Here is a 17,308-nt window from a genome sequence, read left to right as displayed (position 1 = left end):
ACTTGTTTTCACAAATACGTCTTCCAACTAGATATATATGGCTCATCCGTTCTAAAAAATCTGGCCTCAAGATGAAATGAGTTAACTTGGAACTATATCACATATATCATTATGGAATAAAATATTAAAACTGAAACCGGCACAGGGTATGTGATTGAGGTATACAAAATTATACATGATGTCAATAAAGTGGACAAGAAAAAGTTATTTCCACCTAAGTGGATACAAATGTTTTGTGGACAATTCACAAGAATTCTCATTTGTCAACTATTGGTAAATCTCATGCAACATCTTAGTTGTTGGACTAGACAGCTGCTATCATGTGACTGAAGAGCCATCAGTGAGACCAGCTGACTCTTCACTAATGCATTACCATATACATGGCTTAGTGCACAATCATATGAATTAATTATAGCTTCTAATTTACATTTCGGCCTTCAGCACCAGAATAGTAAATTAATTACAGGGAGGAAACTCCAAAGATTCCCATGATCCATTCAGATGCTGAGTTCACTAACCTATGTCAAATGACAGAAATGAGCATCCAGGGGTATGAGTCAGAAGGTATGGTAGTTAGTCAATCTAGGATGACCGGCACCTTTTACACTGGTTACAATTCTACTCCTCAATGGTTTTAAACTTTGCCTAGACCTGTGCTACAGCTGTCAAAGGCCACCAGTAAAAACCAGAAATAGGCATCAAGGCATCACCTTAGTAACTCCAACTCTTCAAAAGTTAATTCAGAAATGTTTGATGCTAATTTTGAAAATGCTCAAATCTCGTTGGAGGATGAGGGAAACCAGATCCTGGCTCAGCATCCCAAGATTAGAAAACACTACCAACTCTTGAAGGAATACTATTATCATTATTGAAGTATTTCAAGATTAACGTATTTACTTTGGGCTCAGACAGCACATTAAGTATGGCTTGCGGTTACTTAAGAATGTACCAAGAAATAGCACAGGTACAAACCATCTGTCCATGACATGTTTTAGGCCGCTGTGCTGCTGAATGTGAAGTGACAGCCTCTTCTGAACAAACTATATACTCATCACAACGTGTTCAAACAAACCATATTAAATCTATTCAGTAAAGGACAACATATATACCCAAGGATTCAGAAAGTAAGTCCTTTGAATAGAAGAATAAGAAACTATAAATTTTTGGAGGGATCAGAAAAAGGAGGATAAGACAGCACCTGTAAGGAATGACACACACACACACACACACACACACACACACACGATAAAGACCTGCTCTCCATCATTTCAGAGTGCAAGGCAAGAAATAATGATCCCAACTTTCAAAAAGGAAGCTATTTTGTACAGAAGTTATTGAATGCCTGAATTAGTAAGGCATGTTTGACAGTGGAACCAACTACTCAGACAATGGGGGGAGGGGGCTTCATTGGTTATATTCACTTAAAGGCTGGGGAACAAGTTGTTGTTGATATTTACATTTGGATTCCTGCATGGAGCAGGGGGCTGAATTCAGTTGTTTAAAGGCTCCTTCCAACAAGCCACAACTTGTTGATTTTTCAGCTCCTAGATCAGTGGGTCTCAACCTTCCTAATGCCACGACCCTTTAATACAGTTCCTCATGTTGTGGTGACCCCCAACCATAAAATTATTTCATGTTTTCCATATTTTTTTCGAAAATATGTGTTTTCCAATGGTCTTAGGCGACCCCTGTGAAAGGGTCATTCGACCCCCAAAGGGGTCCCGACCCACAGGATGAGAACCACTGTCCTCGATTCATTAGTAGGTAAGCCATAAGTTACAGTTGTTGTGTCAATCAAAAGCACTTTTAGAGACTTTAACATAGAGAGATAGATATTTGAAGAATATAAAGTCCCATTTCAGATCTGACCAGCAATAAAACTACAGCTATATCATTGGTCCATGAATCACACAGACATATGCAGAACCTCTAATCTTTTTGTTGTTATTCACAACAAAACTGGTCTATTATTGGTCTATTACAAATAACCAAACAGTGCCAATATCTAATAATAATCATCTTTAGCCCAACTCTTATCTACTTTCATTATGCTTTTATTTAAATTTATGTTGGATATATTTACGTTTTACAATAATTAGTGTTTATAGACAATTGAGTTATTTCTACATTGCAGGTGATACTTTAAAACAAAGCTCTTAGTTCTTAAAGCTTAGAATACATTTTCAACAAAAGCCTATTAGATTATGGGGAAATGTACATTGTAATTACAGGGCTCACCTATTATTAAGTTAGAATTAAAGAAAAGTCCATCTATCTTGTTACACTATTGAACACTTTACTGTGGAAATATAATTATAACACTTATTATTTATAATGAAATCCAGGAAGTTGGTGAAGTTCATTTTTTTCTGCAGGAGAATTATGAAATTATCCAATGACTCAAAAAGTAACCAGCAATGTTTTAAAAGGTGATACTGATGCCTAAGGAATTCAATCGAAGACACAAATATCAAAGACAATTAAAGCAATACAATATTTTTGCCCCGAGCTTGTGAACTTGAATATTAGTTGTTCATGTCTTGGGAATGAACAATCTGGCTGCCAGCTGGAATGTATGTTTGATTTATATTTTTAGCTTTATTAATTATTATTTTTAATGTACTTCTAGCTGGCCAGAACCACTCTTGGGAAGTGAGCATATAATTAATGAATTGCACGTGGGTGCACACACACTTTATGTATTTATAAAAAAATATCTCAAGTTATATTCTGTTGTTCCCAAGTTTTTTTTAAAGTTTTTTTTAAATTCCATTCATTTTTGTTTTAGTTCTATTTTTCTCCAAAGTTCATTTCTATTTAGTTCTATTTTTCCCCAAAGTTTTTTAGTTTGTCTTATAGCTTTATTTATTGAATATATATATAATATCTAATTATATATATTATATTTTATATATATATATATAATCCCAATAAGGGTATGGCTAGCTGATGAGAGCTAAATAGCTTGAAATAGAGCTATACTAGTCTCCCTTTATTTATTTATCAGCACAAATACAACACACACACACACACACACACAAAATAAATACACATAAACAAATTGTTGCAGGCACCATTTTGGAAACTGGTTCAGAACGGGGAAACATTTTAGAAACTGGTTCAGAACGGGGAGGCATTTCATAGCAAAATTAATTTGGGCATTACACCTAAAAAAATGACATGTAAGTTGCTTTTATGAGTGGGTAACAATGGGGAATATCAAATGGGAAGGTTGAAATGGAGATGTTCTATGCTGTAGAAAAATGTGACTCTGGATGAAAACTATTATTTTACTCAGAGCATAAGTCAAAGAACAAACACAGCACTTACACATAAAGTATAATCTATTGAGTGAACTGTCATCCTAGTCTTTAACCCTTAATATATGGGTTAACAATTCAATACAATACAATACAATAGCAGAGTTGGAAGGGACCTTGGAGGTCTTCTAATCCAACCCCATACCTAGGCAGGAAACCCTATACCGTTCCAGACAAATAGCTATCCAACATCTTCTTAAAGACTTCCAGTGTTGGGGCATTCACAACTTCTGGAGGCAAGCTGTTCCACTGATTAATTGTTCTAACTGTCAGGAAATTTCTCCTCAGTTCTAAGTTGCTTCTCTCCTTGATTAGTTTCCACCTATTGCTTCTGGTCCTACCCTCAGGTGCTTTAGAAAATAGTTTGACTCCCTCTTCTTTGTGTCAACCCCTGAGATATTGGAACACTGCTATCATGTCTCCCCTAGTCCTTCTTTCTCTTAAGCTAAACATACCCAGTTCCACTTGTGGCCACTTGGAATACTGCATTCAATTACGGGTAATTGAATTACAGGTAATTGAATTACGGGTAATCCTTGAGTTATGACTATAATGGAGCCTGCTGGTTACAATTCTAATATTTCTATTTCAGAATCTGGAAATTACTGTACTGTACAGCTTTCTAAGAACACATACACTACATATGCGAGACGTGAAAGTCAAAGGTAGAGCTTCTGACTCACATACACAAAATCCCATATTTAATTCCGGTCTCCTCCAAGTAGGAATGGAAAAGATGCCTGCCGGAAACCTGGTAGATCAGATTGTGTTGACAGAATTAATTTAGATGGATCAATAGTGTAATGATGCAAGATAGAATATTATATGACAGGCACTGGAAGAAAATTTAATGAGCTAAAATGGAAATGGAGAGCTTTTTCAACAATTCTTCCAAATGCTTGTCTGCATACTGTCTGCAAATTGTGGAGCAAATTGTAGCTCAACTCATCTAGAAAGCACCAGCATGGACATGGCATTCATGTTTTCTAAACTTCCTCTCCACTTCGTTACAGAAAGGAACTGAGTGCCAAGAAGTAATTGCTAACTAGAACAGAATTACTAGGCCAGTTCAGAAATTCAATTTTGATCTGCTAAGCCTATAAATGGAAAGGCAGAAAGCATTGAGCCCCAAGCTCCTCCCCTTTCCTTCTTTTCATTCTGTACTTGTCCTGGTAAACTCAAAGTTTGGACAATATGGGACACTGTGGTTACAGAGGTGTCAAATAATCATGCTTTTTCTTGCCTTTTTATTTATTGCCTGTTGACTTTAACTGGGCCAAATCTATCTAATCATGCAGAGAATGTCTGCATAAGAGGCGAGAGAAGAATGCTCCGCTCCAACTTTCCCAGTGTGGGTACCCTCCAGATAAATGTGGTTTCCGTCCTCCAAAATAATGACTAAGGAAGCCAGGGTGATACATATGAATTAGGCCAGGGAAAAACCTGGAAAAATAAATACTGGAATAGATCTGTGCTAAAAACAAGAGACATCCAAATGTTCTTTAATTCTGTGCTTCATAAAATCTGAACAGAAGCACAGAGTGCTATATCAAATATCCATTATTCACCTGCGGCTAACAAAGTAAGAATAGCACAATATGTTGTCAATGGAGCTACCTCAAAAGACCATTCAGGAAGTTTTAAAAAGTCAAAGGTAGTTTACTATGAAGTAAAATACCACATTCTGAGGCAGACAAACCATTCAACCATAAGGCTTTTGACTGAGGAACAAGCTTTATTACCTTCTGGTCCTCCATTCTTTATTGCAATGGTATCAGGCCCTTCATGAGCAATTTATACTTCAGAATCTTCTTTTCCATATAGAAGATGGAAGTATTAAAAATGAATTGATACAAAAACGAGCATAGCTCTTACGAATTCATAGAGTGGCTTATTTATAAGTACTTAATTGGATAGCTTTGAAGAATAACTGCTGAGTAAGAATAATGCCATTTCAAAGGCCTGAATGCAAACATGACTGAAACTGGAATGACTGAACTGCAAAGGAGAGGAAAGTATAATAAAATTTCCATTCCTGAACATTTTTTTAAAATTTGTTCATTTATGCAATCTTCTATCCATGGATAGCATATTTTCCTATCACAAACACCACAAAAAATAAAATATGTAGAATACTACAGTATGATAGACACCGTCTGGTTCAAAGATTCTTATCCAATAAATAAAGTAGTCTTAGCTTAATAAACGAAAGCCTTTTAAAAAGCTACAATGTAACTAACAGTGTTTCAGTGTACCCAATATGAAACAATTCTGGTTTTGTATCCCAATTAGAAGACAGGGTTTAAACCAAAGGTACTGGCGTTCATACATAAGCAGGAATGTAGATTCTAAAGCAAGTACTTTCCCAAACATGCAAAGAACATGATAAAAGAGATAAACCGGATGAATGCACAGTCCCATCTCGCACCAAAAAACGATATCCAAGCTTGTTATCGTCAGTGCAAAATCTTTATCTGAAATATGCACCCTTGTTTCTCTCTATACAAAAAAACCCCTCCTATTTCTAATTATTATATATGAAGTAGAAGCAGTGTTCACACCATGCAGATTTAAATACCACAGGACCCATTTTTCTGTTACAAAAAACACCTAATCCCAGGTGTGGGCATCTATGGCCCCTTTATGACCTGTGGACTTCAACTTCAAGAATGGCTGGCTCAGGAATTCTGGGAGTTGAAGTCCACAGGTTATAAGGAGCCATAGTATATTCCAAGGAATAAACCATTTCTAAAATGAAGTCTGTGCATCCATTGCCCTTTCCCTCATATTCCACATATCACATGTTATTTATTTGGTCAAGTACTTGTTGACATAATGTTCCAAAAAGCTAAAGTTCATTGATAGTATGTGTACTTACTTGTTTCTTGCCGCATTATATGTATGATGTATCAAGCTATTACTTTATCTCAATGGTTTTTACTTATTTTTCTTGTCTTTTTTTTTCCTGCAATGGTACCAAGCAATCTGTCTCCTCATTAACAACACATTTCAATAAAGGAAACCAAGAGTATCTTTATGATTTGTATGCATCTTGGAATTATCTTAATGCAGCTACCTGATATTGTAAAAGAAAATTAAATCAATGACCAAATTTAAAATAAAAAATAAAACTGTGTTTATGTTTATGCTTGAATCCTTAAAGTTTGTTTGCTTCCAAGTCTCACAAAAGACTCATCCTAGACCACAGACACATACAAAAAGAGGGGAGAATAGTTATGTGCAACGATGATCAAGCTAGCAATATTGGGAAGTTAGAATCTCATTTGACTCACTTTTCCTGCTCGTGGACAAAGGAGACTTGTTTTGAATGTAATCATCAAAGTAATACCTAACATTGCACTCACCAAGTCTGAGAAAACAATAACATGGAAGAAAAGGTCATTCTTTCTTTCAATAATGCTTTCTGTCCATTCTACAACTCAGCAAGAAAGAGTTACTGACTCCAGGGAGGCACACAGTAAATAACACTATAGCAGGCAATCTTTCAAGTCTACATAATCAAACTGGGGGAGAGGGAGGGAAAAATTCACAAAAGAAAATAGTACTAACCAATTATCCATTTTGAGAGAAGAATTATACATAGGCAGACAACACACTTCAATATAAAAACACCAATGACAAAATAAAGTTGCATCCCAAAGGCAAATGTTTACGGTTGACTTCTGTCAGAAGGAAGCGAGCATTAGACGTTTCAAAGCAAAGCTATAACAGGGAATGGTCATAGAAAGAGACTTGTGGACCTGATTCACATATCACCCTAATCCTTAATGGGATTTGTTTGCCTAGGGTGTTATCTGAATCTAGAAAACTGTGACTTGCCAAACAAACCATAACTTTGAATGGTATGTGAATCGTATTTACAGCAAACAGTATTTTTCAACTGAAAAAATACTCAAGGTTGCATGACATGCTCTCTTGATGCTCTCTCTTAAGTAGGGCTTCTAAACTAAGCACTGAACTACCAGAACATCATCATCTTTTTTCATCTTTGAGAAAGCTTGTCGCCCTTTGGCTTTTTTGCATATAAAAATCATGCTGGAAGCTATCGTTTTGCTTTGCAGCAGGCAGATTTCCTACTCTTTTTAATTAAAATAATGTTTTGAAAAAGTCAGGAGTGGTAGAGAGTCATCAGGAAATGTCAACAAATATATTTGTGCCCTCACAGCATTACCCCGAGGACCCAATTTATTTAACTTAAACCCATGTGCGCCAATATCACTTGGGAGCGGTTGTTTAAAATGAGGGCATATGCTTACAGTAGTCCAACACTTTGCGGCATTTCATGCCAACATTCAATTACTCAGGATGAGATGAAGGAAATGTTTCCTATCTTAATCCCAATGTACAGTATATGTTTGAAATAGGTTCAGAAGCCCGAACATTAAAATTTGAAAAGTATAAATATAGGGGTATACATAGGTTTGCCTATCAATTTATTCGGTGGTTTATTTAACTGTGGCTTATTAAGCAAATCACAATTATCAGGTTTCACACATGATGAGTCTAAACAAATTATACAATAGGTTTGCACCATGTGAGAATCCAGTCCAATATGGGCATCCTGTGCATGTGTTAAAGAAAAAGAATCATCCCCTAGGCAGCATCTCTTCCCCATCTCCCAAGGTCATTTCATCTGACCAGTACAACATACAAACAGCATATAGGCAAAATGATAGTCTGAAATAGAGAGGTTTGATTATATTCTACACAACTGACTGAGAAATTCTGTCTGCAAGCTTTACTGAAATTCTATTACAAAGAATCCAAGCAATATGCAATCGATTGCCATTTGACACAGCTAACACTGCATGCCATTGCCAAAAGTATGCCTTGTTCAGAAGAGTCAAATATATGAACAGCATTATATATAAAAAGCGCAATCCATCCTATCAGCATTTTCCTTAAAGTAAAAAGGAGTGTTAATATAATGCACAACTAAGAGTGGACTGAGGAAGGAGGAACAGGTAAAAAGAATGAATGAATGAATCATAAATTATTATTAGCACAGAATACTTTTCTGTTACTATTCAGGGCTTAATTCTAGGAAATATGAAATTAACTGGTGTATTTAACCAAAACATAAAAAATAAACTGTTTAAAAAAGGAAAGGCATACCATCAGTTTATGAGCATGACGCAAGTCTGCGATGCAAGAATTGTAAAAGTTTGTGCTGTTTATTATTGAAGGGGGTTCTGACATGAATGTAGTAGCTTAAGGAAGGATCATACTTTTTTTTTCTCTGACCTTGGATAGAGCCACTTCTGGTGTTGAGACAAAATGGCAGCCTTCGCTCACCATAGCATACTTCATTATGTGTGTATTTCCACCTCAAGAATTCTCAACAATGCCTTGTTAGCTTGAGCATTCTGGGGAATTTCACACATGTAGGGGGAGGCCAAAGATACAGTCTGCTATGGTATGCTACTGCTTCAGAATTAATGGTTTTTTTCACGTAAAAAATTATTATAAAGACATCACAGTCAATGGAATGCAAGCTAAGCAAAACGAGAGAAAGCAATGTTCTTTTTGATTAGAAGCCAATTAAGACAGCTAGCAGTTCCTTGATCTGCCTTTTCTTAATATTAAGTATCAATAATAATAGCTAGAAGAAGAAAAGCTAATTTTCAAAACTATTTCAGAGCCTGATGGTTTTCATCCTAGGAAGACTTTATTCAAAAGAGAACTCTAATGTCTTGATTAACCAAATTTGATGATTGGCCAATTATATTCCTTTGTCCCACTGCAGAAGAAATGAATCAGATTCTGCTGTACTCTTAAGAATGTTCTATATATTTCAACGATGGCCAAAAGGGTGATCATTCAGTGAAATAGTTTCCACTTTGCAGAATTAAGGACCCAGAGTTAATTCTTGGGTTTAAAGTACAGTTGGGGAAAATTCCCCTAAACAGCAGGATGTAACTTTGTATAAGGGCATTTCTAATGTTCTTACATTAGAACACATGACTCTTTTCCTGAGCAATCATACAAAATAATCAAATTTACGCAAAAGTTTGATGCTACTAAAACGATTAATCAGGGCAAGAAATAGAATGAGGAAATCGCAGTCATATACTGTGCTGTAGTTTTTCCCCCTGAAAAAAATATCCTGAGAATACCCATGCAACATCTGTAAATTATCTGAAGATCAACTTCACTTTTCCCACACATTAGATTGTTTTTTTCCTAATGGTTCCTCCCATTTAATAAGTCTAAATCACAGGTGTCAAACTCGCCGTGTCACGTGATGTTTCCCGATGGTTTTCCCATTCGCGGAGCTGGTGTGAGTGTGGTCTGCATGTGTTGCATCTGGCCCTTGTTTATGCCTTCTGAGCACATGTAGAGCAATTTTTGTTGCACTGCACATGAGTGTGCAGTGCGCAAAGCACACACATGCGCACTGCACATCCCTGAATGAATCAGCAGTAGCGTCAGCCAGAACCCATACCTGCTCCACACCACTCTGGCTCTGGTCTTTCTTGCTTTAAAAAATATCCAAAATTAGTAACATAAAATATTATTGACTGACAATTAGTTTCAGAGTAGCAACTTAGCTTTGTCTGACAAGAACTTCAATTATCTATTGGCACACTATAGCTCCTACAACCAACAATAACAAAACGGCAGACAAGAGGAACAGAAAACTCTTATTCGGTGATGTCATCCTGTAGCTACCTGGATTTTTGTAGCCCAGTTATGTAGCTGTACCATAATACATCAGAATTATAGCAAAACACATACCAGAAGTACATTTGATTGTTGCTGATGTCACTAATACAGAGATTTCAAAAGAGATTGTAACCATTTAGGTTTTGCTTGAAAAATACTAATTGTAAATATCATGATTTGGCTTCAAAGCAAAGAAGAAAATCATTTTCACTCTGCAGTTTTCTTGGCTCCTTCTCCCACTTCAGCCCCTGCATTCCTCAAAAGCCATTTATAAAAGTCAAGGGACCATCTGTGTTTGATAAGACTGCTCTGCAGAAGAGAAAGGACTTTTTCTTGCTATGCATATTTGATTTCAAGCCAATATTTCTTTTGGTGAGCAACAATAGTTTTATGACAGAGCTACCGGTTTGCTCCCCCCAAAATTGCCTGTTTTGATTCACTATGTATCTAATTTAAAAGGTCAGAGATCAGTTAAAAGGAGAACCAACAATCTGGAGAGCTGTTGAAAGCAGAACAGACAATACTGGCCTAGCTGGATCCGTAACCTAGCCTGGTTTAAGAAATATTCTCTGCTGAGCTACCCCTAGTTAAATATTTGCTGGAGGCTCCAATTAGTTCCAGGGATCATTACTATGACAACAGGAAGTTTTGCAGTTATCAATTATTCAAGTGAACAGATACAATTACTCTGCAATTCTTGAACATAATCCACTAATTTGCCTTCTCCAGATATACTTCATTGAAATTCCCACTGGAATTATGAGTACTGTAGTCAATATATATATGAAAATGCCAGGCCAAAAAGGATTGTTGAGGTCACCTAGTGTAGATACTTTGCAGAGTGCAGATCATGAATTCCCTAGTTAGCATGCCCACTCAGAAAACTGAGAGCTGAAATTTGTGCATCTGAGTCTTCAGAAAAGTTAGCACAAATATACAACTTAGAAAAAAATATATTTCTATTAAATCAGCCAGTTTCCTTACATGTAATTTACCAAAGAGAATTATTACAGTAAAAATTAGACATTGAATAACTTCTACTTAACAATGTTAAATACTGAACACATTTTATTTCTATGTAGGAATTCCCATACTTCTTTCTTATTTTTAGCCCTCTCTCAACACATACACTTTTTGGCACATCTTGAAATAAAGGTCAAATATACAACAGGTTTTTAATTTGTTACCTAGTATACTATAAAGGATGGAGACTTTTCCATCAATAAATTCTTCTACTACTACTGTTAGATACTTGCTCTAACTACAGTGGTTTCCACCAAGGCTCCCTATAAAAGGGCTGCTGTCAGACTCAACCTTCGCTGGATTGTTCTCACTTGTTGTACTTAATAAATAGCTGCTGTTACCGTTAAGCCTGTGTGTGCCTATCTACCAACTACAGTCAGGAGCACTGAAGTGCTTCCGGATTGAAAAGATTGACATCACCATTGCCTGGGGGAATGGTGGCAATGGAAGTTTCTTTCTCATCTGCATGAACTTGGCCATCAAAGTGTTACTCATGTATCTACACGTGGTCGCCTATTTTCAAACTGCTGGGTTGGCAGGAGCTAGAGCATGTGACAGGAGCTCATCCCGTCCTGCAGCAGCAACTGGGTCTCAAACATGAGCCTGGTAATTGTCAGCCCAGCATCCTAAACTGATGAGCTACCACACTTCCTAAGAAATTCTCCGGAAGGTTTGGCTCATGTCTCAGGTACATAAACTAATAAATAAACTGAGGACAGGACAATCCACAAAAGTTAATAGAGTCACCTGATGTCAAGATGCAGAATATAAATTTTATAAATAAATAAGATAGACAAACTTATTTTGATGTTTGTAAACAGAATTCAACACTTCCTTTCTGGTTAAATCCATTGAAGCAAGAGAACTTTACACACATCTTCTTGGTAGGAAAACTATTTCAATCAATAGGAGTACTTTGTACTAATGTCTTACGGTATTTTAACCCAACTATACCATTACAAAGATATGAAAAATAACGCTTAGACTTTAAATCATCAGGTTATAAGGAGAGGACATTCACAGAAAACATACCCAATAGAATTACTTTTTAAGAATCAAAAACCATTTTACCACATTTTCTACATTAATGCACATCAGTTATCTTAGGCTGATCCTTGCAAGGTGCAAGATCCATGCAAGGATCAGCCTACACTTACACGTTTTCAATTTAAGCAATTCTGCCTTGTTAATATAGTTTGAGAAACTTTGAGAAGTGAAAAATCCCCACATCCAAAATGTGCACAAACCTTCCTCCCCACTCATTGCTACTATTCTGGTTTTCAAATAAGGCAATATGTTGAGAGCCATGAAATTGCCCCTGCAGATTTATGCAGCCTTTACTCTCATTAGTATATTTAAACATATTAAATAGTGCACATAGTACATTTTCCAAGCCTCCAACAGCAAAAGCTGCTCGATAATTCTATAAAGGTGCACTGGACATATGGCACTTTATAAAACCCAGTGCAATTGGAATATGGAGTGGGGAGGAGATTAAATAAACAGACTTGACTTGCACCGCAGAAAAACAGAGGCCTGTAATTATTATTATTACATTACAATTGCCTCAAGAGGTTTGTCAAACTGAAGCAGGGATTCAAGTCCCTAACAAAAGTTTTGACAAGCAGATGAATCAGAAGGGAACGAGAAGGAGAAACTGCACATTACACAGCATTACATGGTCCCTTTTGTTGTTGTTAAAATCACAGGTTGGAAAAGTCAGTTGAAGCACTGAAATTTATCTCAAAAACACTGTATAATACACATACTTTTACTGCAAGTTTGTTTGGAAGAGAGTGAAAAAGAGCAGCAGAATTGGGGATAATGGCAAAAAGACAGAGGACAAAAAAAGAGTTAAATGGCTCTGCCCTGCACTTCTGCTCCTCTGTTCCAAATCACACCCTTCTTAAACAAGTTTTTCCTGTTTAAAGGGACATCAGCAAGCACGTGTACATAACTTGCATACTGGCCCTTCAATTCCAGTCAAATAAATAGCATTTCCTTTGTTTTTACAGTGGAATGTTGGGAGGGGGGGGGAGAGAGAATTACTTGCAAGTGAAACTTACCAGATCTGGATTTAATGATGTTGCTAAATTCATTGTTACCTCCCTCAGATCCTTTATCAATATCCAAAACTTGGGCCATCTTTTTTTTCTCCCAGTTCAAAATGACGATATAGAATTATTTAAAATCTCTGCATGCTGAACTCACTCTCTTGACTGTTAGGAAATTAATATCTGAAACATAAACACACATGCAAAAAACATAAATATACTTATTTTGGAGCCCACATATTACTGTATTCCATATGCATTCTAATGCAACATATGGAGTGTTTCTCTGAATGGAGTCCGGTGGATATTTCCATAAAAACATGGACAAACCTGCAACCTCACACTTTTTCTTATCACTAGCACTATAAACAGAAAATGTCTAGAGTGGCAGGACTGATTTGTTACTAACAAAAAGTACCAAGAAAGCACTTTACTCTCTATCTCAAAGCCTGTCGGAGGAGTTTGGATGACTTTTGCAAGGTTACATTGGGGAATATTAGTTATCTAAACACTAGTTATCAACCCCACATTTGTTCATTTAAATTCTATAAAATAGGAGTTAAATACATTAGCAAAAGCACAATGCACAATTAATACTCTTCTGCACCCTTCTTCAAGGGCTCAGAATCATTTCTATACATGTTTATACAACTACCCCTTGTAAAGTTCAGAAAGTCTGGGAATAGAGTGAAGAATTTATGAGGGTAACTTAAGTCATACTAGGAATAACAACATGAATCAGGAGATCTCTACTAATATAAGTATACAACTACAATGGGAAACAAGACACAGATCAAATAATAAGATATGGAAATAATGTTTAAGATAGGGACATTTTATTTAGAATTTTATTTGGCTCATGATCATTTCTGTTACCAAGCAGAACTATCCAAATCAGATTTTGCACATAGCACAGAATTTGGCCTCCATCCAATTTACCTTTCAGCCCTTTCCAGTTCTGCAAGCAACTTGTACACGCACACTCTTCTACAAGCACACAGCATGTAATGGATGCTCCAGGTGCTCATTCAAATGTGTCGCTGTGACTTTCTTCCAGAAAGTATTTTAAATCGTCCCCCCTCCCTCAAAATTAGCAACAGAGCCAAGCTCATGAATCTCAAGTTATTATTGTTTTGCTTTCCCATCAAACAGAAGCCCGCTTTTCTGAGGTCCTCCAAACACTCCAGAGCAAGCAAGTTAATGCCTACTCAGGTTCCACCCTACTTGCAACCAGAACTTGCAAGGATTTTAAATTAGAAAACTCCAACAGAGATTAGGTCATGCTATTCTTCCTTAAAATAACCAGTGACTATCCCAAAAAAAACCTCCAGATATGTATCAGGAAGGAGGCGGACTAAGATGGATGATAAAGAGGATTGCTATTACTTTCCACTTCAAGTGAAAGCAACAGCTGTCTTCTTCACTCACTTTATTTTCACTCACTTTCCCAAACTGCTGCACTCCAGAATTTTGGAATTCTGGGAATTGAAGCCTAAGAAAGCTGGAAGGTTGGGGAAGGCTGCACTACAACTCAATCACAAACAGAAGCTGCACTTCCAGTGGTATTTCCTGTATTAAAACAATTCAGGAAGTACCAATGGCATAGCTAAGGTTAAGTCTCAGGACTGTTACCTGACCCTTCCCCCCCCCCCAAATGCATGCAAATATTGCTCTTCTGAGACCTTATAAATATTTCCGAGTAGTTTTGACATGCCAAGGAATCTAAAAAGTGAGTGGGACAGGAAATCAATTTGCAGAAATTTACTATGTACCAAAAGGTTAATAGAGGTCAGCTCTCCCCACCTCTCAAAAAAACTTTGAAGAGATCCATAAAGTCAGCAGGAGTTAAAATTGACTCTAAAAGCAACTACCTTTATCTAGCATAAATAAGAACCCAATAAAAGCTATTTGCGTTTTTTTTAAAGGCTACAAAAAGCTGGCCATCACTTGAGGGCAGCAAATAGATTTGCCTAGTGGCTGCCCTGAGTTTTACAGGTTGCAGTCTCCAACATCCATTACCAACACTATAGATAGGTCATAAATCCCACAAAATGTGCTCAAATAGAACACTAGATCGTTCTTTTAAAAAGCATTTAACAGCCAGATCACTAAAGTTTATGCCAAAGGGAAGGGGGGGCTTTTGAAGAGTTAGGTTGCTTAGTCGTGTGCACCCAAACGGTCCTTCTCAAAGATAATGTAAAAGACCTCGCCTCTTTCATTTGCTACAAGGAACCAGGATAAGGAGGGGGGAAAGACATTCCAAACAAACAAGAATCGGAGAAGTTCTTTTAAAGGAGCGCTGGAACCGACTAAGCAAGCCAAATTAATAATCAAAGCGTCGTTCCCACGTGGAGCAAAACTTCTGCACAAAAGTTGTCACTTCGCAGCGAAATCCGCTCAGCTCCAACCCTCTGGCTTTACCCTAACCGAAGATCGACACCCGCCCCGTAGCAATTACTCAACGGAAAGTATCCTCCCCCCTACCCCATCCAAACCGAGAATCGATTATAGTTCGGCGGCGGGAGAGAAAGTTGGGAAGAGAGAACTGAATTCTTCGGGTGCCCTTTTGTCCTCCCAGCCCTTCGCTTGGAGGAATCGGGTTGCCTTTTCCCCCCCTTTCCCTTTCCCCTTCACCGTCAATTATTCATCAGCTTACCTGCCGGAGGGTGGGGGGGGTAGAAGGAGGAGGAGGCAGAGACTTTGGTGCGACGGTCGATCCTCAGGTCCGCTCCGTGGCGGTTTGGCTGCGGCTTCGCTCTTTTTCTAAAGACTTCCCCTCACCCCACCCCGAATTCCCCAAAAGAAACCCAACGCGCCCCTGGAGAAGCAAACCGACCCCCACCGCCGCAGCTTATTAAACAAGGCAACTTTCGCCCGACGCGCTCGGCTGGACTTTGGTTGCAGCCCCGCGAACCCCTTGGCCGCTTCTCTCCTCCGCTTCCACCGGCTGCTTCGCCCTAAGGAAGGAGGGAAGGAGGGAGGGAAGCGCCTCTCTCTCTCTCTCTCTCACCAGCCGGGCAAGCTGAACTTTAGAGGAAGGGGGCGGTGGCGAACGGGGCGGTCCCTCGGCTCGTCCCGGCCCCCTTTGTTATTAGGTGAGGGCAGAGCGGAGCAGGGAAAGGTGGGGGGGGGTCCGCGAAAAGTTGTCTCGGATTCGGCCCCGGCGGCCTCCGCTGCAAAGGGAAAGGGAGGCGTCTGGTAGCTGGCGGAAGCGAAGAATCTCCGTCCGCACTCCGGTCATTGAACTGTTTCGGCGAACTTTCCGCTGCGCTGGGAAGTTTCTTTTCGCTGCGCCCGCGCTCTTATCCTCTCGCTCCCCCCGCCCTGGTAGAGAGAGAGAGAGAGAGAGAGACCTGCGCTCCGGCGGAGGGAGGTGGCGTGACAGGAGCCACGTGACCGTTCGTCTTGTCAATCACCGGGGCCGCTGGCCTTTCCCTCTGCCGAAGGTGCTGCCGCTGGTCCTAAGTCATCGAACCCTTAGAACACAGAATAAAGTTGGAAGAGACCTTGTAGGTCATCTAGTCCAACCCCCTGCTCAAGCAGGAGACCACCTTGCCAGGAGGAAAAGTTTTACACAAACACACACACACAGACACACACACACCCACACACCCACACACCATCCTAATGATGATGATGACTTTGAGAAACTAAAAACCAAGAAAAGATGGGCCTGGCTAGTCCCTGGATGGGAGACCACTAAGAAATCTCAGGGCTGGTAGGCAAGATTGGGAAGACAAACGTCCAGGGAAAAGTCCCAAAGGTGTTTTTTCAAGAGGCAACTGGACATTTCGCTTCTCAGCCAAGAAGCTTCTTCAACTCTTCAGAGTTGGAGAAGCTTCTTTAGATGAGAAGCGCACAACATCTTCAAAGAAAAACCAGAAAATCCAGTTGCCTCTTGACAAAGCACCTTTGGGACAACCAGAACCTGGATGACTCACAATCCCCATGGACGTCCAGGAAAAAGGCACTTTTTGCGGTGAAGATAATTACCGTACATAGGCATTTCCTCCTGTTCGGTTGAGGATTACTTGTAGAATCTTGCAAGTTTGAAAATACTGTATAAATATCCCACCATCTCTTTTCACAGCCATAAGTTAAGAGAGGATCCTTTCTGGGTTGCTTTTCCGGCTTGTTATGTAGCTGCAGGCTCACTCCCTGCCCCCTCCACCCCACTATCTGATCTTTCCTAGGCAGCATGTTTTCCCCCATCTCCCAAGGTCT

At 38.7% G+C, this 17,308-nt stretch overlaps 1 protein-coding gene across 4 annotated transcripts in view; it reads right to left on the bottom strand.

Annotated features, from left to right (window-relative positions):
- Positions 1–16,352, bottom strand: part of UTRN (utrophin) — a 389,350-nt gene extending 372,998 nt beyond the window's left edge. For 2 of the 4 annotated variants that reach the window (XM_081943506.1, XM_081943504.1), the window contains exons 1-2: positions 15,741–16,352; positions 13,097–13,267 (exon numbers count right to left, since the gene is read on the bottom strand). In XM_081943506.1, coding sequence (XP_081799632.1) covers positions 13,097–13,175 — 79 coding nt within the window. In that variant the 5' untranslated portion in view covers positions 13,176–13,267; positions 15,741–16,352. The remainder of the gene's footprint in view (positions 1–13,096; positions 13,268–15,740) is intronic. The other 2 variants (XM_081943503.1, XM_081943505.1) reach the window with 1 other exon arrangement.
- Between the last annotated feature and the right edge of the window lie 956 nt (positions 16,353–17,308).

Source organism: Natrix helvetica (assembly GCF_964273705.1).
Source record: "Natrix helvetica genome assembly, chromosome: 2".
Classification (NCBI taxonomy): domain Eukaryota; kingdom Metazoa; phylum Chordata; class Lepidosauria; order Squamata; family Natricidae; genus Natrix; species Natrix helvetica.
Note: the sequence above shows the minus strand (reverse complement) of the source record. Positions and strands in the feature narration are given on the sequence as shown.